The 21,900-nt window shown below is 44.7% G+C and overlaps 2 protein-coding genes across 3 annotated transcripts in view; one reads left to right on the top strand and one right to left on the bottom strand.

Annotated features, from left to right (window-relative positions):
* Positions 1-6: 6 nt before the first annotated feature.
* LOC117443725 (calpain-5-like) overlaps positions 7-21,900 on the bottom strand; it is a 53,550-nt gene continuing 31,656 nt past the window's right edge. The window contains exons 3-12 of one of the 2 annotated variants that reach the window (XM_034079618.2): positions 21,011-21,142; positions 10,749-10,957; positions 6,397-6,589; positions 6,125-6,318; positions 5,863-5,940; positions 5,471-5,666; positions 5,244-5,366; positions 4,090-4,286; positions 1,078-1,199; positions 7-651 (exon numbers count right to left, since the gene is read on the bottom strand). In XM_034079618.2, coding sequence (XP_033935509.1) covers positions 548-651; positions 1,078-1,199; positions 4,090-4,286; positions 5,244-5,366; positions 5,471-5,666; positions 5,863-5,940; positions 6,125-6,318; positions 6,397-6,589; positions 10,749-10,957; positions 21,011-21,142 — 1,548 coding nt within the window. In that variant the 3' untranslated portion in view covers positions 7-547. The remainder of the gene's footprint in view (positions 652-1,077; positions 1,200-4,089; positions 4,287-5,243; positions 5,367-5,470; positions 5,667-5,862; positions 5,941-6,124; positions 6,319-6,396; positions 6,590-10,748; positions 10,958-21,010; positions 21,143-21,900) is intronic. The other variant, XM_034079619.2, reaches the window with a different exon arrangement.
* Positions 13,413-14,307, top strand: ompa (olfactory marker protein a). The gene has a single exon (XM_034079621.1). The coding sequence runs from the start codon at positions 13,413-13,415 to the stop codon at positions 13,842-13,844; it is 432 nt and encodes a 143-aa protein (XP_033935512.1). The 3' UTR covers positions 13,845-14,307.

Raw genomic sequence — 21,900 nt, 5'->3', positions numbered from 1 at the left:
TGTCCCCTCTCTGTCCTCTCTCTGTCCTCTCTCTCTGTCCCCTCTCTCTCCTCTACATGTCCTTTCTCTCTCTCTCTCTGTCCTCTCTCTCTCTCCTCTATCTGTCCTCTCTCTCTGTCCTCTCTCTCTCCTCTATCTGTCCTCTCTCTCCTCTCTCTGTCCCCTCTCTCCTCTCTCTGTCCTCTCTCTGTCCTCTCTCTGTCTCCTCCAGCTCTCTGGTTGGCTGACACACTGTGTGAGTCCAGAACCATCCTTAGGGCTGCTGAGAGGAAATGGTGGAAATCCAAACACCTTGATGACCTCCGTTCCGATCAAGCTCTCCTGTCCTCTGTCCCACACTACACCTCTCCTCCACTGGATGCAAGACTCATCTTCAAGACCCTGATGCTGGCCCACCGAGCTGTGAAGGGAACAGCTCCTTCCTACATCCAGGCATTGGTCAAACCACACACTCCAGCCCGTGCACTTCGCTCTGCGTCAGCCAATCAGCTTGCTACTCCATGACTGCGAGTGGGACCCAGGTCCCGCTCAAAAACACGCCTGTTGGCTACCCTGGCTCCTCGATGGTGGAATGAACCCATTGACACCAGGACAGCAACAACTCTGCATATCTTCCGTCGCAAACTGGAAACGCGTCTATTTCCACTGTAACTTGGCAATGAAGTCATTGTTGAGGGAAACACATAAAAACACAAAGCCGTGGTTCAGTTAATTTAGGCCTGCATCTGATTCACCAGCTCTTGGTATGGTTTAGTTTGAAGTGAATATATCTGCACTTTCCTTGTTGTTCGGAGTTTGATTCTTTATGGATTTTGCATTTATTGTAAGTCGCTTTGGATAAAAGCGTCAGCTCAATGAAATGTGATATGAGTGATATGTAATATATGTGTAGAATGTGTGACTAATGTTATGGAAATAGGATCAAACTGGCAGCAAAATATGTGAACATTGTTGAAAAATCGTCCAAAAAAGAAATGGCAGAAAAAGAGGTGAAAGATGTTGATGGTTTTAAAGTAAACACGTTTTCTGTTGTACCTCCAGGGTAATTGCTGAGTCATGAAAAAAGTAAGCACCTACCTCCATCAGAGTCTTGTCCTGCGATTCCAGTGGCTTGCTGGATGTGGACCTGCGTGACCAGAGAGGGGTACCCACACAGCCCGGACCAGCAGGTCTGGGGGGGCTCGTGTAGAGTCAACTCTCTACAGGTGGGGGGGACAAACACACACACACACACACACACACACACACACACACAGAGAGAAAAAAACAAATACAAAAATTAAAACTACTTTGCCGTCCTGCTGAACAACAAACACTGAAACAGTCACATCTAAGGGTGCGTTCACACCTGCCTTGTATAGTCCGGTTGAATCGAACCCTGGTGCGTTTAGCCGCTTGGTGCGGTTCATTTGGGTCGGTGTGAACGCAGTCCGAGACCTCTGAAGTGAACTAAACAACCGGACTCTGGTCCGCTAAAATAGGTGGTCTCGGAGCACTTGCTTGCGAACTCTGGAGCGGTTCATTGCTGGTGTGAACGCAGTCCGCACCAAAACATAGGAAGCGCAGTATTTACGTGTCACAAGAACGCGGATATCTTCAAAAATCTTTAGCGAAAGAGTCTTTCAAGACATCCGCGGCTGTTTAGTTAAAGAGTAAAGCAGAATTAAGTGTTGAACAGTGTCGTGTAAAGTAAACATTCTCCGTCAGCTACATAAAAGTAAGAACACCTGTCGTCGGTGAAACGCCCCTCCTCTGCAGAACGTCTCTCGTGGATAAGCAGGAAAAGAACACCGACAGGCTGATCAGGAGCCCGACGCGGAGCGGAGGGATCTAGATCGGCATGAAGGTGTTCTTTTCCCCATAATGACCGCGCTGCTGCACATTATGCCGCTTATTACACGGCCACATTCTCAACAAAGTAACGACATGACTCCCAATATTAATTGAAATGCTTTTGTGGATTTAGAAAATTATTTTATTGATTTAAAAAACAGTCGTATTGATTTAAATGTACATGCATCCGCTAAGAAAAATTGTCCGTTGTTACTGTTTGAACTACGTAGCAACGGCAGGAACTGCTTCGATAGCGTTTTTGAGGAGCTTTTTTATTAGATTTGAAAAAATCGTTGCTTGCTTTAAAAGTAGCACAATTCATTATTTCAAACCTTGGAAAGTATCTAGATATCCCTGCCCTAATGCCAAAGTAACTGCACACTGAATATGTGTCGCCGCCTGACCTCTGTCTGGACCGCTGCGTAAAAAGGAGGGTTTCTGCCCGTTACTTCTCCGCTGTTTTCTTGTCGCTCTTGTCTTGTCAGTTAGTTTCAGCCAAACTGTATACAGTTCAATCGAACGGACTTCTTTGTGCAGATGTGAGCGTCCTTAACAACAGTCAATAAATCCTTGACAGCGGTCTGTCTGTTCTGGATTAAAAACGTGTCACGTGTTTTGAATTGACCAATCAGAATCGAGTATTCAACAAAGTCATGTAATAATGTTTTTTAACAGACGTTGTCTGATTATATAATCATGTCTGTTGATCTCCAGACTAACAGCAGCATGAGAATAACCTGCCGAAAGTGCCGATGCTCCATGGTGGAGGCTCCGCTAGAAATTGCCGGGATTTGCGTTTGTACCAAGCGGCAAACTCTGGGGAACAGCCGGGAAGCCAATACGGAAGTGCCACACACTGCAGTTCACACATGGGCCACTAGGGACTGGCTGCAGAAAGGAGCAATTTCCATAGACCCCCATGTTAAAATGCCCAACTTTACAGCAGAAAAAAACATGTTTCTACCCCTGGATGCAATAAATATTATTATCGATATAGTTAGATTCCACCTTCATGATTATGAATCTGTGAGTGAATTGTTTTCTAACACGACCCGTTTATTTATATTAGGTCTTAACGTGTTTGCATAAATTAGGGCGTGGTCACGTTGATGGACACGCACATGCCTCACTGTCAGCTAACAGCAACTTGTCCACTCTGCTAGGCTACAACCATAGAGGCTACAACGTTAGTTAGTCATAGTACTGTACTTGACCCTTTAGCTTTAGCCGTGTTCGTGGTGATTGTGCCTTTTAGGGAATATTGTTACAAATACCAGACAATTAAAATGTCGTGCTGTGCGCTTGAATGTACTAACAGAACTTCCAAGAAGTCTAAAATGATAATATTATACATGTTAACCCCGTTCGCAGGTGTTTGTGTGCTTGGTAGCTTAGCTTGCTACTTATTAGCCAGCTAAGGACGTAACCCTTTATGCATACATATACATTTTAGTTTATGATTCAGCCTTGGGTAAGACTTTTATAGTCTATGGTATGACACCCATAATGCTAATGGAGCAAATGTTAATAGGGGACCCAATTATCCCAGTGGTGGCCGCCGGAGCTAACGGAGGCGCAGGGGGCTAGCTCCAGCCGGCGTCCCGGAGCTAGCCCCCTGCGGCTCCGTTAGGTCCGGGCGGTGGAGTCCGTCTTTTCTCAACGTGTGAATGACAAGCATTAAGAATAACAACATATAGCTAATTCTCTTGCAGATTGTCTCATTTGATTATGAATGTAACGTTATATAGGGGAACGACACTGTTAGCAGTAACTTGGTATGCATGTATTTCATGTTAGCTTAGCTTCTTAGCCTGAGCTAGCTCTGTTTACTTCCAGTTCGGAGGCAGCAGGTCCCGCCTCGGCTCCGCCTCTTTGCCCTTATTTGGAGCAGGCGGGATTAGACTGACGTCACAGTCGAGCCGTTAGTGGCCGACTCCGCCTACTAAGGGCTTCACGGCAACTCTGCAGAATGCTATGGGTGACGTCACGGACACTACGTCCATTTATATATACAGTCTATGGTTTGTACCCCCTTAATGTCTGACCAATGGTTGAACAGCATTTCCGAGCACATGACTTGTATTTAAAGTTTATAGTCCGTTTGAGTTTTGCCCGTGTGAACGCAAACCGAACCTTCTGAAAAATGAAACAATGTAACAAACTGTCGCCTGGTGCGCACCAGAGAGCGGACTATTAGGTGTGAATGCACCCGAAAAGGACAAAAGCTGTCTTCAACCTGAAGCCAGAGGTTCCTACCTGCAGTCGGACGGCACGTCGGTGAAGGTGCGCAGCAGGAAGTCTCCCTCCAGCCCAGGGTCGAAGGTGGTGGGTATGGTGACGTAGCGGCCCTCTTTCAGGTCGATGCGTATGAACACAGACCTGGAGTTAATGAAGGCACTGCCTCCAACCTTCTGCTGGGTCACATGCATACGGTAGGTCCTGTTCAGCTCCACCTGAACACACAGTCTTTGATACAGTAAGCCGTTATGAAAGACCTGTTTGTGAAAGATCCAAGTGGGTTTTTTAAGGTAAAAAAGAAACGACTAAAAGAAACTAGTAGAGAGAACCAAATATGTGAAGCACTATTTGTTCATTTATGATTTGCTGCATATAAGGAATGAAACAAAATCCTCTGTCGTACCATATTGAATTGTATCATTATTTTGCATTGTGTTGAATCGCATCGTATCGCCCCGAATCGCATAATGTTGAATCAAATCGTATCTAACTGTATCACAACAGGGGTGAATCGTATCGTCCGGTGCTTCAAAGTATCGTTAATGTATCGTATAGTTGGCAACGTATCGAGATGCGCATCGCATCGGCCTCAGTGATGGAGCTGCACATAGAATAGATTGTATTCATAATGGACGACACAAGCTTCACAGTGACGCACCCACCAGTCATGGAAACTGATATCATTCAAACAGGTGGGTAAATAATAACCCCACAGTTGTCATAAATATAATTTAGCTATAGAGACCGAGCAAGGCTGCAGCATGTTAGCATTTGTATTTCTGCTGTCAAGTTATTTGAAAGGTCCTTGGATGAATGTCAATCTTTGCCACACACTGTGAGCTTCATTGCTCAACCCCGAGGTGCTGCTGGGATTGACCCCACCTTGCTCAACTATGATTGGCTGTGTGCCTCATCAGACCTTAAATCCAACCAACATTTTAATCTAATGGTGCATTTTAAACTCTGCAGCAGCTAGCCTGCCAAAAAGGGTAAAATATATCACATATAGGTCAAACCAAAAAAATGACTCCTTAAGTACATTTTCCCAAAGATGTTTTCTTTCATATAGGTATTTGTATGTCAAATGTTTAGTTTATGTCATTCAATACAACAGCCAAGCAATTAAACTAAAAGTTTAGTCCTGGAGGATTTTGAGATACACACACACCCACCCTGTGTAATTCGAAGCCGATGGCCATGTTTTCTCCGCGGCCCTCTCTCAGCGTGGCTCTGCGGTCTTTCTGCTGCAGACAGATCAGCACCTCGTCCTCCGGCTTCTTCACGTCAAACACATACTGCACCACAGAGAACAGACACACATAGAGCTCATCTACTTCAGAGTTTCACTAACACAATGCACACATCTGGGAACAGATGAACTGATAACAGGGAATAACACCTGTGGGTTCTGGAGGAAGGAGTGCTTGTTGTTGGTGCAGCCCCCCGCTCGGTTGATGAGCGGGTCGTCATGGCAGCGCCAGGAGCCCCGGATCACAGCCTCCTCCCAGGTCTTGTGCAGACTCAGGTAGGACGTGTTGATGAGCCGACACAGTATCAGGTCTGTGAAGTTAGCTATAAAGTCATCAAATGTCATCCTGAAGGAGGGGGCAGAGAGAAGGGGGGGGTATGTATTATTTATTTTTAGTAACATTAATTTACTGTGTTATCAGCGAGGAATTTATGATCAAATATATTTAGAAAAGAACATGTGAAATGACCTAAGTATTTTTCTATAACAGATGAACAGATTGTAATGCCTGTGTGTGCCAGCAGGGGGCAGTGTAAACTCACCAGAACTCTCCATCGTCCTGCACAGTGACGCCAATCTTCTCCCTCTCACTATTACTCACCTTCTTCCACTCTTCAGAGCTGCACACACACAGAACAAAAGCTTTATTTATACTCTTATAACATGATATGGAAATTAAACCGATATGTGTGGAGTATTTTCACTGGGCAGAATTAGAGGGTCAGACAGTTAGTCGTCCAAGGTTCAAACCGTAGCTTTTGAATCCTAAATGATTTACAAATGTGTAGAAAAGACGTGTTTTACCTGTCGCTCCAGGGTCCATTCCACTCTTTCTCTCCCCAGGGGTTTCTCATGCGGATCATGGTGAGTTTGTCTGACCTGAAGTAGGCCATAAGGCCGTGGCCCAGCCTCACCCTGCGCACATCTGTCACAGCGTAGGCGTGGCCCTTCACCAGGCCGCAGGACAGCTTGGCCTCCATGTCCGCTGCAGTAGTTGCCTGGAACAACAGTCAGTTAATCATTCCTAAATCAATGTATTCCCTCTTTCAGCCAGCGTGTGTTTGTGCGCTCCTCACCTTGATGGAGCAGCTGATGAGACCTCCTCTGTCATGGACCTTCAGGACTCTCTCAAACAGCTCGCTGCACTTCTCTTCATCTTCTTTAAACCCGTTCTCCGTCAAGTCCATCGGCTCAGACACCCCGCCGGTAAAATCCACCAGAGCGTCAGCTGTGTTGCCCCCATCAAGTGCCTCGTAGCACCCACACATCCTTAATGACACACACAAGCTCAACACTTACACACACAACTTGTAATAATACATAGTATTCATGCTGATTCTATCCTGTTTCTCCAATCAAATACACAAATTAGTTTTCTTAGTAAAAAAAAACATCATACATTTAGAAAATTGTCTCTTTAAAGCCTAATCCATAACACACACATCAAGCGTTTGTCGCAACAATTTCCTTCGGGATAAATAAAGTCTTGTCTTATCTACTGCTTTGAAATCAAAACTGCTCCACCAGCTGAACATTTGCTCAAAGAACGTTGTCAACCCTGTGAGAGACTCGATGAGTCAGCATACCATAATAACCTAGGGAGTCTGTCCAACATCATCTGGACAGACTGGACAGACTGGGCCCCTCCACTGTGCGTGGAGGGGCCCACACCCCACTGGGCTGGGCTGGGCCGTTTTGATCAGATAGTTTCACTTTCACACATCAGGCCCGTAGCAGCTGTCACTGCAGTGAACGATCAGGAGTGAGTGACTGAGAGACCGAGCTGGCAGTTGCTTACAGATGGATAAACAAGCTCCAAAGCGTCATTTTGTTGACCTATCCAAAGCGTTTGACACCGTCGATCATCGCATTTTAAAGCAGAGGCTACTCAGTATAGGCACATCCAGCCATCCAGTGGGTGGTTTGTGAACTACCTCTCTGAAAGGTCCCAATGTGTTCACTTTGATGGGCTGTCTTCTGAGTGGTTAAACATCACTAATGGTGTTCCTCAAGGTTCTGTTTTAGGTCCGCTTTTATTCTCTATCTATATTAATAGTTTAGATGAAAATGTCGAAGGAGCGACCTTACATCTTTATGCGGACGATACCGTGATGTACTGTGCAGGTCCCTCCATTCAGGAGGCTGGTGTTAAATTACAGGCTGTTTTTAACATTATTCAGGCTCAGCTCTCTGAACTAAAGCTTCTTTTAAATGTTGAGAAAACCAAGGTAATGCTCTTTTCTAAAGCTAAAAAGACACCGGAGACTGCTTTGGATATTGTAACTACGCAAGGAATACAACTTGAAGTGGTTACCTGTTACAAATACCTTGGTATCTGGCTTGATGATTGTCTCTCTTTTAAACGTCATGTCAATAACCTGCTTAAAAAGCTGAGGGTTAGGCTAGGGTTCTTCTACACGAACAAGTCCTGTTTCTCGCTTGAGGCCAGGAAAAGGCTCTGTGACCTTTTGACCTGTGCTGGACTCTGGTGATCTGATCTATATGAATGCACCTGCCAATTGCCTGGTCAAGTTACATGCTGCGTATCACAGCGCACTGAGATTTTTGACAAATTGTAAAGCATTAACCCATCACTGTACCCTGTATGCCAAGGCAGGTCTGCCTTCACTAACTGTACGGAGGCTCAGTCACTGGTACTTTTTCATTTACAAAGCCATGTTGGATAAACTACCATCTTATATCTGCTCCCTGATCTCTCTGCGAATTGAAAGTACTTATTGCCTGAGATCGAATGCTGTGGTTTTATTATTTATTTATTAAATGTGCCAAGTGCTAGGACTGTCTTAGGGAAGAAAGCTTTTAAATGTGCAGCTCCACTAACTTGGAACAGTCTGCAAAAAGAATGGCAAATTACCAAGCTAGTACCACTGCATGTTTTTAAAGCTCGGTTGGATGCTACTCAGTCAGATGCTGTTGGTACCTGTACATGTGGATAAATATGTAAATTGTAATCCCTGTACATTTTGCTGTATGATGTCCTTTTGTTGTTCTGTTGTTTATGTTTTGATGTCTTCTTGTGGAACCTACTGCTGCAGGTCTCCCTTGAAAAATAGATCATTGATCTCAATGGGATTTTACCTGGATAAATAAAGGTTTTGAATTGAATTGAAAGGCGTTTTTGTATAGTTTGTGTACACAGTATTGTGGCGAGCCCTGGGTTCAAAGGGGAGGGGGGGGGGGGTTGGCAGGGAAACGGGGTTCAGGGGGAGTGGCTGTACCCGTAGGATAGAAATACATGCCGATACATGCCGCGCATTAAGTGGGCCTGTCTGTCAATTAATCCCCGGGCCACTTTTTCCCCCCAGTCCGCCCCTGTCTCTGACCCAAACCATGTTCTGTATAATAATCCTTATATTTATTATAGCGCTTTATCAAAGACTCTCAAAGCGCTTTACAAATACACATTACACATACAGATCATACATGTAATGGTGATCTGCTGTGGACAATACCCACAGGAGCACATTCGGGTGAAGTGTCTTGCCCAAGGACACGACGGCCTGACGCAGTGGGGCGGGAGCGGGTTTCCAACTGGAGTTCCCCAGCACCCCCTTGATCTGATGATCAAGCGCACAGACCACTGCGCCACCCGTCCCTACAGTGAATATAAATTGTTGCAATGTAATCAGAGATGCAGGGTCCTGTGTTTTAATGAAGTCAGACTGAAGACCCCCGTTGTGCTTCAGTTAACCCTAACAGCAAATACAGAGTTAAAGGTCCCATGTCATGCTTTTCCGGTTATCACCGTCCCCTTGTGTGTAGCCTTTTTTAAACGGTCTGCAGAGTCACAAACCCTCAAAGTACACCCTGTAGGGAGTAAAACTCTAACACAGAGAAGACCTGTCTGTGCTGCCCCAGAACGCCTCGTTGGACATTTCTCTTTTTCCCCCTGAGTATAGTGACATAACGCCGTGGAGCCACACACACACACACACACACACACACACACACACACACACACACACACACACACACACACACACACACACACACACACACACACACACACACACACACACACACACACACACACACACACACACACACACACACACACACACACACACACTGTGTGTGTGTGTGTTCAGGCTGAGTTCTGCGGTGTCTCGCTGTCTCGCAGACCCCACACAGAAACCAGGAAGCGACACCAGTAACCCAGCTCACACTGTCCGCTCCTCGAGCCCCAAAGGGCGGAGCAGCGAGCCCCGCAACGTCCCCCCAGCACGGCCCCCAGACCCCACGCAGCATTCTCATCCGTTTCTCATCACTGGTGTCATTTTCTGGTTGCTAACAAACGCCATTGAAACACATAAACACTGATGTTCCGCTGTAACGGTGGTGGACTCATCAGAGTGGGCGAGCTGACCAATCAGAGCACAGCGGGCTCATAGGGGGGGGGGCAGGAGCTTCAACAGGCCGTGTAGGCCAGAGAGTGAATACACATACGATGCTGTGTGAGAAACCAGTGTGAGTTTGGAACATTGAACAATGTACATCTATTCTAGTAGAGCTCAGCAATGGAAGTATGATCAGTAGAAATGGCATGACATGGGACCTTTACATCCCAGATCAAATGTACGATAAAGGGACTTGACCCTTGAGTTTCTCTAAGTTATTGTGATGTTAAATGTTAGTTTTTCTTGTATTGTGTCTTACCATCTGTCCTTGTTAATGTTGTAAATGGAGCTGCTGTGACGAAGGCCTGTTCGCAAAAGGCCTGTTCGCCACTTCCTTGATTCCTGCGCCCTTGCTCAGACACTTTCCATTCTGAAAGTCAGCCTTCATTTCATCTCAACTGCATATTTGTAACGTTTTGTGAGGGTATTGTGACAACATCTGACCAGACACACAACCTGGTTATACTCTACGCATAACAGTATATATTTATTCAATCCTTTCTATATTACAATTTCTTTATTTTATCACTACTATACTACAACAGTATGATATTTTTAATACAAATTGTAGTTTATTCCTACTGTGATGGAAACTTCCGAAACAATGGAGACAGGACTCAGAGAGACACGGGGGGAGCTGAAACTTTGATGGCAAACACTGAAGGTTTTTTGGAGCTTGGGCTGGAGGATTCACAAGACAGGTGCTGTGACACGCGTTGACACAGCGGTTGCCAAACCAATTCTGAACATCTCTACCCTAGACCTATGTATTTAGTTCAGAGAGAATAATCAACATAGTGCATAACAAGATAAAGCACTATAACCTCTGTCAGCTGACGCCAACAGGCAGGGACAGGGAGACAGAACACTGAGCACCGCACCAAAGGTTGCAGGCCTGTGACAGTGAGGTCAACGGCATGGGCCTAGGAAAGTACTTCCCCAACACCTACAGCTGATTGATGTCGTGTTATGTCTTTGACTTGAATGGTTGTGACTTGCTGACGTCTTACTTGGCGTAGGCCTTCTCCACCAGCGCGCTCCAGAACTCCCTGCTGTCGTTGGAGTGACAGTACACCAGCTCTCCGCTCACCGTGGGCAGCCGGTCGTCGATCACCACGTCCACCCACTCACCGAACCGCCAGAAGCGGAAGTGGAAGATCCCGGCGTAGGACTCCGGTTTCTCCTCCTCCCACTCCTGGTCCTTCCAGTCAGGGATCACCTGAGAAGAAACAGAGAGAACACGTGGTCAACGTCTTGTCAACGCTCCAGTTTTACACTTTGCATCCAGTTCTATCCACTCGTCCTGTACTTGCCCACACGTGGTGGCTGGCCCTGAGAAGACAGAGTGCTACAGCGTTGGTGTCTCTGTTTCAATACATTAGTGTCGTGGTGGATAAGATGTGACATGTTATACATGATCAGTCTACAAAATGCTGATTGAGGTCTATTTTTGGAATAAAGAAGTAAATGACATAATTCAATCTAATATTTTGTTCAGATATTATGCCATAACAACAAAAGTTACATTACATCGCTTAGTGAGCTTTTTTCCGCGAGAACGGTCTGTAACACTGCCAATACAAACGCTTTCATCAGAGGACCATACTGTAACCTCAGGCTGTGACAGATAGAGACTGAACACAAATGTATTCAGAAAGAAAATCTTAGGGATTATTGTTTTATATTCACCTCTGTACATTTTATATTTCTTTGTTTGTTCCTGAAAAGTAAAAACCATCTGGCTTCCACTTGTTTCCCCTTAATCAACCCCAGGCTGTACACTTGCTAACAAGGGAGTGCCATCCACCCATAACACACACACACACACACACACACACACACACACACACACACACACACACACACACACACACACACACACACACACACACACACACACACACACACACACACACACACACACACACACACACACACACACACACACACACACACACACACACACACACACACACACACACACACACACACACACACACCTCAGTTAAGTGAGTGATATAAATAAATAACTGGTCCACTGAGCTACGACAATTTGAGCTCCCAGAAGCCCTCAGGAAACTCCCAGAGTTCCCTCTCGTACGTCATTGCGCATCCTGTTGCCTAGCACCCCCACACATCATCACCCACCTCCGTAACACCTAAAAAAGAGGCTAGGGAGCATTATCGTTTGATATGCAGACATTTCAAATCCGATCCACAGTAATCAAACTAAATGTATTAACGGCAGCAGATACGGGACAGCATGGTGTGGAGTGTATACTATGGAAACATAGTAATATGCACTTCTTACACGATAGCGCACATATTCATATTAAATGCATATTATAAACACATTAAGGAATAAAGTACATGTGTGCCTGTTTCTGCAGAGAGATGAGCAGCGCTGAACACTAAGTGACCGTCTGTTTCTGCATTGATCCCATCTCCCAATGCACCCCCCCCCTCATGTCATGCTGCTAATCAATGCATTGTAACTAAAGTTCCCCGAGGGCAAGAGGGGGTTAGTGAGGACAAACAGAGGAAGGGTGGAAAGAGTTGGAGGGGAGGAGAGACAGAGGAGACAGTGAGCCTATGAGGAGAGAGGAGAGGGCGTAGAGAGTGAAGTCTGCTCCATCTCTCACAGCCTCCATCAGGACCGGCTGCTCTACTTTCTGTACGCCAGGATAGAACTACAGGTGGGACATGGACAACGCTACAGCCCCCCCCCACACCTTGGAGCTGGTGTTTAGAGAAGACACTGCACTGACAGAGGTGAGGCTCGCACTTTCAAATCACAACTTCTCAACTTCTGTGTTTTCTATTGACCTGATCAAACATATGGCTCAACGCACAGGGACGACATCTAACCTGGCAGGGTTCTATTTGTACATCCTAGGGTCCGCTAACATCACAGGAGACCCTCTAGCTTAGCCTACTGATGATGCTACACACGGATATATCACAGAGATATATATAATGAGGAACACACTGAAGACACATAGTGAGTGCATTACGTCCTCTGCTGTTGGTGGAACGCTTGCTGAGTGGAGATTCATCCTACTTGCATCCAGACTGTTCTCCTGCTCGGCTCACTCTTCATACCCTCTGCTACAAAGCGTTCTGTGCTTCTCCTGGTCATTCCAATGTCCCAGTGGTGCTGATCAATAGAGGAGCTGAAACACTCACCGCTCAAAACAAATGCAAATTCATGAACCAGTGAATCTGCTTCACTTCCTCCATCCTACTTGTCTGTGCTCTGTAGCTGTTTGTCTCATCAGCAGGATGTTAGCTTGAGAGCATGGATTATCGAGCCAATGTAAATATGCAGCCTTTTGCTGCTTCTTTTGTTTTTTAGGTTCACCGTTGAACATATGTAAATGTGTCTTCAGGCTTTATGCCATTGTGATTGGCGTATCTGTCAGGATATCTCTGTGGTGCACCTGGAAGCTGTCCAGGTAGCAATGTGGTCCTGGACCTGAACTGACCACTGTTAAAAAGATCAAACATTTTTAGAAGCGCTTCATTTTTTTAATTAGCCAGAACTTCTACATCAACTTCTTGGTTTGTTATTATGATGTACAGTCTTTCAGAGAGGAGCTGGGTGTGTGCTGTGAGCTCTGGCCTCCACCTGGTGATATCATCTCCCGCTCTGCTCCTCCTCTCACCCCCTGCAGATGATGCGTCTGCGGGTGTCCTCTCTCCAGCGCTCGGGGCAGAAGCGTCAGGATGGGGAGCGCCTGCTCCTCCCCCACGAGGCCGTGTACCGGCTGGACTTCCCCACCCAGGAGCTGCACTTCTCCCGCTGGTACTTCTCCCTCTCAGCCCACGGGCGGGTCACCATCACCGGTATCTCTCAGCACTGGACCCCCGACCTCACCCACCTGATGACCCGTCAGCTGCTAGAACCCATCGGAACGTTTTGGAGAAACGCCAACGACCCAGAGGAAACCCCGCTCAAGTGGCTGGAGGCGGACATGCAGGAGTTCGGCGAAAGGATTGCTGAGCTGGCGAAGGTCAGGAAGGTCATGTACTTCCTGTTTGCTTTCAAGGATGGGGCAGAGGCTGCAAACCTACACTGCTCGGTGGAGTTCTCCCCGGAGGAATGACTGCAGCCCGTCAGTACCATGCTGTTAGTGCTGCATCGCAATACTTTGTTCAATATTTGACCCTAAGAGAAACAAAGATATCATCTCGCATCCTCTCCCTCAAAACGTCTTCCTGGTCTCCTCGTCTGCTGTAATTCTATAGTAACAAGATTGTAGTTCAAACATGTTTGTGCACAACTTAGGTTAGACTTAATACCTTACCACCTAACTACTTACAACATTTCAAGGACGTCAAACATACTTAGAAAAAAAGAAAAAGTATGAATGCACTTTATTTACAGGGAACTACTTCAAAGAACAATGTATCTCTGAAATAAATGACACGTGCGCAGAAATAAGAGCATTCTTTAAATACATTCTTAAATAACAAACGTATGAGGATACGCTCTTACATCCACTTGTTAATAAAACACGCCTTTCCTGATTGGCCGCATGTTGTGATAATATGTTTGAGTTTACTGATTGGCTGAATATTGTAATAACGTGTTGAATATATAACTGTCTGTAAATTGTCTTTCTGAATTCTCTCACGGCTTGCTACAGACAGTAGCAGTGAGTGGAATATCACATATTCACATTGCATGTGACCGTCGGCCTGACACACACTCAGATCAATGCGGTGACATCGATTAAACATCGACTGAAAGCTGTCCCTGAGTTCTCATTGGTGCTGACTGTTGTTGGTGGGACTTGCCAAAGCAGCAGGGGGAGGGGGGGTGCAGTAATTCTACCCCTAAGTAGGGTTAGGTATCGTTTGAATTTCCACGATTCTGATTCCGATTCCGATTCTACTTTTCGATTCCAGTTCTTAACGGTTCTCAATTCCGATTCTTTGAGGGACAGGGTAAAAAAATGATACATGCTTCTTCCACCAAAAAAATTACATTTATTCGAGAGACTTTTACACAGATTAGTTTACAGTAATATTCACATGAATCAGTCTGTTTATATTCACTGCTATGTAACTGTAACATGAGAACCACCGGAGCTACAACAGTGCAACAGTCCAACTTTTAAAGGAAACCCCCCCCCCATTTAAAAACTGTTCATGTTGAGAAAAACAAGCATATCAGCCTCTCAGACATACCGGGAAGAAAGGTTTGAACATTTTGAAGTCAAATGCTTCAATCTGGTGCACTTTAAGCAGAATGACTAGAGACTAGATCTAGGGGGTACATAAACACCCATATGAAAAAGATCGGTTTACATTTGAATAATTAAATAAGTATGTGAACATAGCCAATAACAAATACATGTAACTTATTTTATTTTTGTTGTTCATTCATATCTTATTTTACTATTTTATTTATGCATATTTTTGTATTATGATGTATAGTCTTTCATTTAACAACATCCTCGTTAATCGAGGGACCTGCACAGTACATCACGGTATCGTCCAGTTTTAAACGATATGTCTGGTTACTGTCCTATAGTATACATTGGAATGATTTCAAACCTGTTTTATCCCAATAATTATAAAGGAGTGCCTTGGAAATATGTGTTTACATACATTGTGATCAAACTGTTTGAGACCCACTGAGATAACTTAGACTAAAGTGAACTATCTAACCACTGAGAGTCCTTTACCTCACTGAGCTGAAGTTATCAGCCTCAGTCTGACTGGAGAGGACTCTCCTCCACATCATTGGAGAAACATCTTCTTCTTCCGTTAGAGCAGCTAGCACCAGATGCTAATAACAACAGCCCCCTCCCTTTCTCCCACGCTCACTCCTCGCACGTTGGCTGTGAGCTGCGGTTGCCAGATAAGCCAACATCCCCCATTTCCATCACTTGCAGCGCCCATCGTACAGGGAGAATGAAACGTGTAACCGGGGTGAAAAGGGTGTTACATTTACTTAATTATGAATGTTGTTACATCGAGGCCGAACATTAGGATGAGCACCAACGGTGAAAACATTATTTTTTTCCCCCAGAGCTGTCAGCGCAGCGCCTCCACAGATCTGGCGCCCAAGGCGAACATGGTTACGCTGTAGGAAGTGTAGGTACAACGCTACATTTACAGTAGGCTACGGAGAGCGGCGAGAAACATTTCCTCAGGCATCGAAAAGCGGAACCGAAATTCACATTTCTAAATGATGCCGTTGGAATCGAAATGTTGGAACCGGTTCCGAACCGAAACCGGTTCTCGGTACCCAACCCTACCCCTAAGTGTGCCAAAAATAAAATAAATAATGAGATATGGCTAGCCTGAAGGAAATTCTTTCACACACAGTGACGTCACGAGCTACCCACAATGCAACACGCGCCATATATATATAAATACGCCATTTTCCTGGAGGTGCAAATATCCTGGAAGTGCACATATAAACAGCTAGCTAACGTAGCCAGGCAGAGCGCACTAGGTTTTTTTCTTCTGAATTAACGACCGAAGAAATCGCTGCATGTCTTCGGATTACATCTCTGGACTTGAGGGGTGTGCTCTAGGTCGTTACCAGCGTGAACTAGAGCTGTGTGGGTTGTCCGAGTGCCCTTACAGACTGCCTGCAGATGTATGGAAAAACGACTCTCGAAAGTGGCCTTCGTCGAGTTTGGCTGCATCTACGTCTAATTTCTGGAAACACCAGGTGAATACCCCACTGACTTGTCACAATAATATTATCATGCCATTGCATGTATGTGGTATTTTAGAGTTGACTAGATATTGATTAAGGCAATAGACTATGATATTCAGTACAGGAAGCTTAGCAACACCTAGACGGTGTACGGCTGCTTGCACCTCGCGTAAAACGGCGGATACCGGAAGTACGGTGTCGCGCTCGGCCCAATAGCCGTATGTGTGTGTGAAAGAATACTTCTCAAGTCATTGAGCAGAGACGGAGCATGAACCTACTGTATATCAGATATGAATATGCTTCACACCAAAACTGTTGTCAACAGTGAACACAAACAGCCTGAATCCAAAGGCTTACGTGTGCAATGGGAGAACTAATCAGGTCACACACTGCAGATATCTTGAATAAACATTAAAGCATGCTTCTTGATGTGAAAAAAATGAAAGGATGTATTCACCGTAAATACAATCAACATTTCACTGTGTAAACTTGAAATATATTATAATAGATCAGTGTCTGATTGTTGTTCACATCACAAAGTGTTAATCCTGACTGACCTGTGTCCTGGGATCTAAATGTATGCTCATTTAGGAGCTCGACCATACACCCTCTCTGGTCTGTCTGCCTCCCTGGGTTTCAGTGGGAAGGACTGAGGACAACAGCATGCTGGTTAAAGCTAAGTATCTGCTCGTATGTTCCAGAGGTTCCCCTCTTGCTTCAGTCAAACTGTCCACCTCACTGAAGCCAAACACTGGCAGCACATGTTTCTCCTGAGTAAGAGACAGTTCTGCTCACAGACAGAAAGACGACAGAGCCAGAGACAACATCTTTGGACATTTAGTTAACAATCATTAAATATCATTTATATATGTTTTGTCCATTTCTCTTCAGGGTGCAGGAACTTACATATTACAAATATAATTGGAAATAAATTAAAACTTCGAGCACTTGATTTTCAGCACAACAAGGGAAAAGATCATTTGGAAAATCAGTGTACTAAATAAATCAGTTATTAGCTATTATTAAATAGTATCACTTTGAACATGACTAAATAAGTGACTGTACAAATTATTGCTAATTATTGTAAGCAAAGAAATGTATTCTAACTTTAAGAAATACCTCTTCACATATTGTGTATGTGTATCGTATCTGTATTTAAGCGTTAAAGTCATTCTGTTCTAATTGGGGGTGACTTTGGGCGCCTCCCCTCAGGACCAGATGAGGCTGTCAGTCCTGTCGTCACACCGCCTCTGGAGTGAGTCTTATTAACACCAGAGGGGTATTTAGTGTTTGTTCCTGGATCATTGACGGGAGTCAGGACAACTGCTCCACTGAACAGCATCACTCTCTTCCCCCCACCCCCCCCACCCCCCCGAGGGGAGCAGAGAGGTAACCAAGAGTGACACACACACACACACACACACACACACCACACACACACACACACACACACACACACACACACACACACACACACACACACACACTTTAAACTAGATCAAATTCACTGCAATCGCTGCAACAAACAATTATTTTCATATTCTTATTTCATATTTTTCTAATTGTTTTCTAGATGAATAAATAAATAGTCTCATCTGAAATAAATGTCAGTATATAGTGACAAAAAGTCTATCCCGGTTTCAGAATATCCAAGAAGACGTCTGTGAAACATTTCTTCAACAACAAATCGAACATAGTCTGTGATTTTTTGATTTTTTGATACACTAATGGCGCATTTCCACTACACGGCCTCGCTCGGTATGGCTAGGCCTCGTTAGGACTGGCTCATTTTATGGCGCATTTCCATTACAGTTTAGGAACTGGGGCAGTATCTCTATAGTAACGCAGTGTGGGCGGAGCCGTGACGTCATCTTCAATGAGAACCCCAGAAAAACAACACAGCCGTTAGCTCTTAGCACTCAGAGCTCACAGCTCCTCATATCTGTTCAGACACTAGACAAAAGTTAAACAAGTCCAAACCACAGACTGCCTGTGTCATGGAGAATACAGTCGCTGCTTTATTTATGTCTGTATAGGCCGTTGTTGTGAGTGTGGACGAATGTTGAATGTTTTCATTGCATTTACAGACCCTTAACTCTCTGATCCCACCCAGTGAATGCACTGACTTGCTTGTAGAACCACGCTACACAAAGCAGATAGCAACACCTATAAAAACTTAAGCATAGACATTTAAAAAAGGGGCTACTGTATGGACATTTTAAAATTATATTTAAAGAAACGGCCCTGACAAAACAGCAGGGCTCTAGTTCAGTATTAACTATAGAAAAAAAGACAGCAGCAGCTGACATCAAGTCTTTGCTGAGCCGAAGGATAATCATAAATAACATAGTGAAAATAAATATATTGCAATGCTCAAACCAGCAGCATCCTACGGAGCCCCCTAGGGGACATGGAGAAGAAAAAAAAAACTATTTGAAAAAATAAATAAATAAAATGTTTTGCGAGATCTCGCAAAACCTTTGCGAGATAGATATCGCAAAACCCCGTTGCAGTTTGTAGACGGTCCCTAAGCACTCCTCTCTTGATGTTTTGCTCGGATGACGCCGCGTATCGAACTGTTCTGATCAAAACGACTCTGTAGCTAGTTGTCTACCTTGCTATGATTGTAAAGTCATGTTGTTTGTATTTTTACAACGTTATGTTCATGAGTTATTGATCCGTGAAATTCGAATCTGTCAATAACTCAGCTCAAAGGAACGTGCATGTCCCTCGCTCTGAGTGTTCTCTTGAGGTGTCTTCACTTATGTGAAACCCTTTTATATATACAGTCTATGTGTGAAACCCGTGCCTATTGCCAAGCACTGATGTTATATCTTTATATTTAAGGCCAAGCTCAAAGTAAAATCGATGAACCACTCCATTGTTGTGGTTTCTGTGTTGCCGTAGCAGCCGAACTGACCAGGAAGTACTAAATGAAAAGTATTGCGAGATCTCGCAAAGGGGTTTTGCGAGATCTCGAAAAAGTATTGCGAGATCTCGCAAAGGTTTTGCGATATCTCGCAAAACATTTTATTTATTTTTGTTCAAATTATTATTATTTTTCTTCTCCATGTCCCCTAGGGGGCTCCGTAGCATCCAACCGTCTCTAATCATAAAAAAACATAATACAAATAAATGTATATTGCAATGCTCAAAACAGCAGCATCCAACCGTCTCTAATACTTGGATATTACATGTCACTGCCAGTGGCGCCAGCAGGGGGGGGCCATGGCCACCCTGATATATTTCTTGGCCCCCCCACCACACACACCGCCTCGCCAGTCACGTATGCGTAGTAGTTTATCTGATATTTAACAACAAATACACAGCCAGCGAGTCGCTTGATTTGAGCTTCCAACGCTCATACTGCAGCCCCTCCCTCTCCCTCTGCTACCATGGTAACACTCTGATACTCGCGCGCACCACTCTGACACTGAGATTTGCACAGACAGCAGCAGGTTGCAGCAAAACGTTTCTTTCTACTGACTGGACTGGAGTTGACAAAAATCCACCAGAGTTCTAGAAGGTAAGTCGTATACGTTCGTTGCCTGTTAAGCCCCACAACACGTTAGGCTTTAGTGTGTTAGCTTTAGGTAGCAGAACACGGAGAAATGCTAACCTTTAGCTGTTATTCTGATCAAAATGTGTGTTCAATGGCATTACAACGAGAAACGCTGGAAGACCTGGAAACAGGCTCAGGCTCAGTAAAGGCTGCTTGACTTCAGGTATAATTCGTTTGTAAACACACTTTAGCGGCTATCCTAGTTAGCGTTAGTTTAGCTTGCTAAGCTAACGTTAGCTGATGTCGGTATGCTGGGCTGGTGTAATGCGTAGGCTACTATTAATCTCTGCTGTGTGTAATGTCAATCTGCAGAACATGAAGAGAAAGCCAACAGACATCTCTTCTTATTGTAAGAAGAGATGAGTAAAGGAGAGACAGAGCTGGCAGGGGAGCAGCAGCATAGGGCTAGTGAGGAGATGGCCATACATGCTAGAAAGTACACGTGGAACTCTGTTTTGTAAAGGTGAAACTAAAACTTTTATTGTGGCCAGCCTAAGGCACACCTGTGCAATAATCATGCTGTCTGATCAGCATCTTGATATGCCACGCCTGTGAGGTGGGATGGATTATCTCGGCAAAGGAGAAGTGCTCACTATCACAGATCTTTTTAGATTTGTGAACAATATTTGAGAGAAATGGTTATTTTGTGTTTATAGAAAATGTTTTAGATCTTTGAGTTCATCTCATGAAAAATGGGAGCAAAAACAAAAGTGTTGCATTTATATGTTTGTTCAGTGTCGTACCTGTACTGTGTAATGGCAATAAAAGTGCAACAAAGAAAAACCACACCCACAAGCTGGGTGACATCCTGCCCCACCAGACGAGGCTCGGCAAGTTTCCCTAACAGATGTTTGGTATGAAGCAATAACTTGAAATATGACCTAATCCATCAGGATGCTGTGCTTCTAGAGTCTGCTTGTGATCTCTCTGATGGATTTTCATGTAGATATATTGTGTGTTGTGAGTGAGGTGAAAGATCATAAACAATGCAGAGCAGCAACAAAGAAAGAGAAGAGTGTGTGTTCCTCTACCTTCTGCCACAGAGCCTCTCTGGAGGCCAGGCTGGAGCAGGCGGCCACAAACCAGCAGTTTCCCAGCTGCCCCTGGTGCAGGTCGTGAGCACTGATGCCGTCCACAAACAGGCGGGGGTCGCTGCATAACTCCTGGAAGGAAGATGAATGCAATGTTAACCTTAGCTTCTTCTGGTAGATACATTGTTTGACTTTGTTCCCCGACTTCAATTTAACTTCAATCCTTTTAATTGTGGGTCACAAACACCTGGTCTGTAACATCTAGGGGGGCCTCAAGCCTACTGCAGGCCAGGGGGGCCGACAAGTCATTGTAAATACTGCAGACTCATTTAAATATAACACATATACACATTGCATTACATCTAGCTGACGCTTTCATCCAAAGCGACTTACAATAAGTGCGTTCGACCAGGAAGACACTAACTACAAGGAAACAGAATCATAAAGTACATCAGGCTTCATAGAGCCAAAGCATTTCAAGTGCTGCTCAGCTGGCTTTAGGTAAGCCAGCCCTCTGTTAGTGTATAAGTGCTACACAGTGATACACATGCTACATGCAGTGGGCCTGCTGTTCAGCTAAAGAAGACCCCTCCTTTCACGGTTGGAGAGCTGGTGTGTGCATTGGATGGTGTTGCCAACATTTATCAAAACCCAGAGAACACTCAACACTCCAGCTGCATTTGGAAATATAAGCCAACAGTACACAAACTAATCCCCTCAGAAGTACCTTGACTCTGAAGTGAATCGGATGCCCTGTCCTACCCACTAGAAAGTTCTCCTCTTAAACGAGTGATATAACAAGGGGGCTGAGTTAGCTGCACAGATATGCCTACAGAGTGCACATATTTATCATGGCCTTAACTCAGCTTATCTGACTGTTGAACGACATA

Source organism: Pseudochaenichthys georgianus, unplaced genomic scaffold, assembly GCF_902827115.2.
Source record: "Pseudochaenichthys georgianus unplaced genomic scaffold, fPseGeo1.2 scaffold_666_arrow_ctg1, whole genome shotgun sequence".
NCBI lineage: Eukaryota > Metazoa > Chordata > Actinopteri > Perciformes > Channichthyidae > Pseudochaenichthys > Pseudochaenichthys georgianus.
The sequence above is the reverse complement of the archived record's forward strand: the minus strand, read 5'-3'. Positions and strand labels throughout refer to the sequence as shown.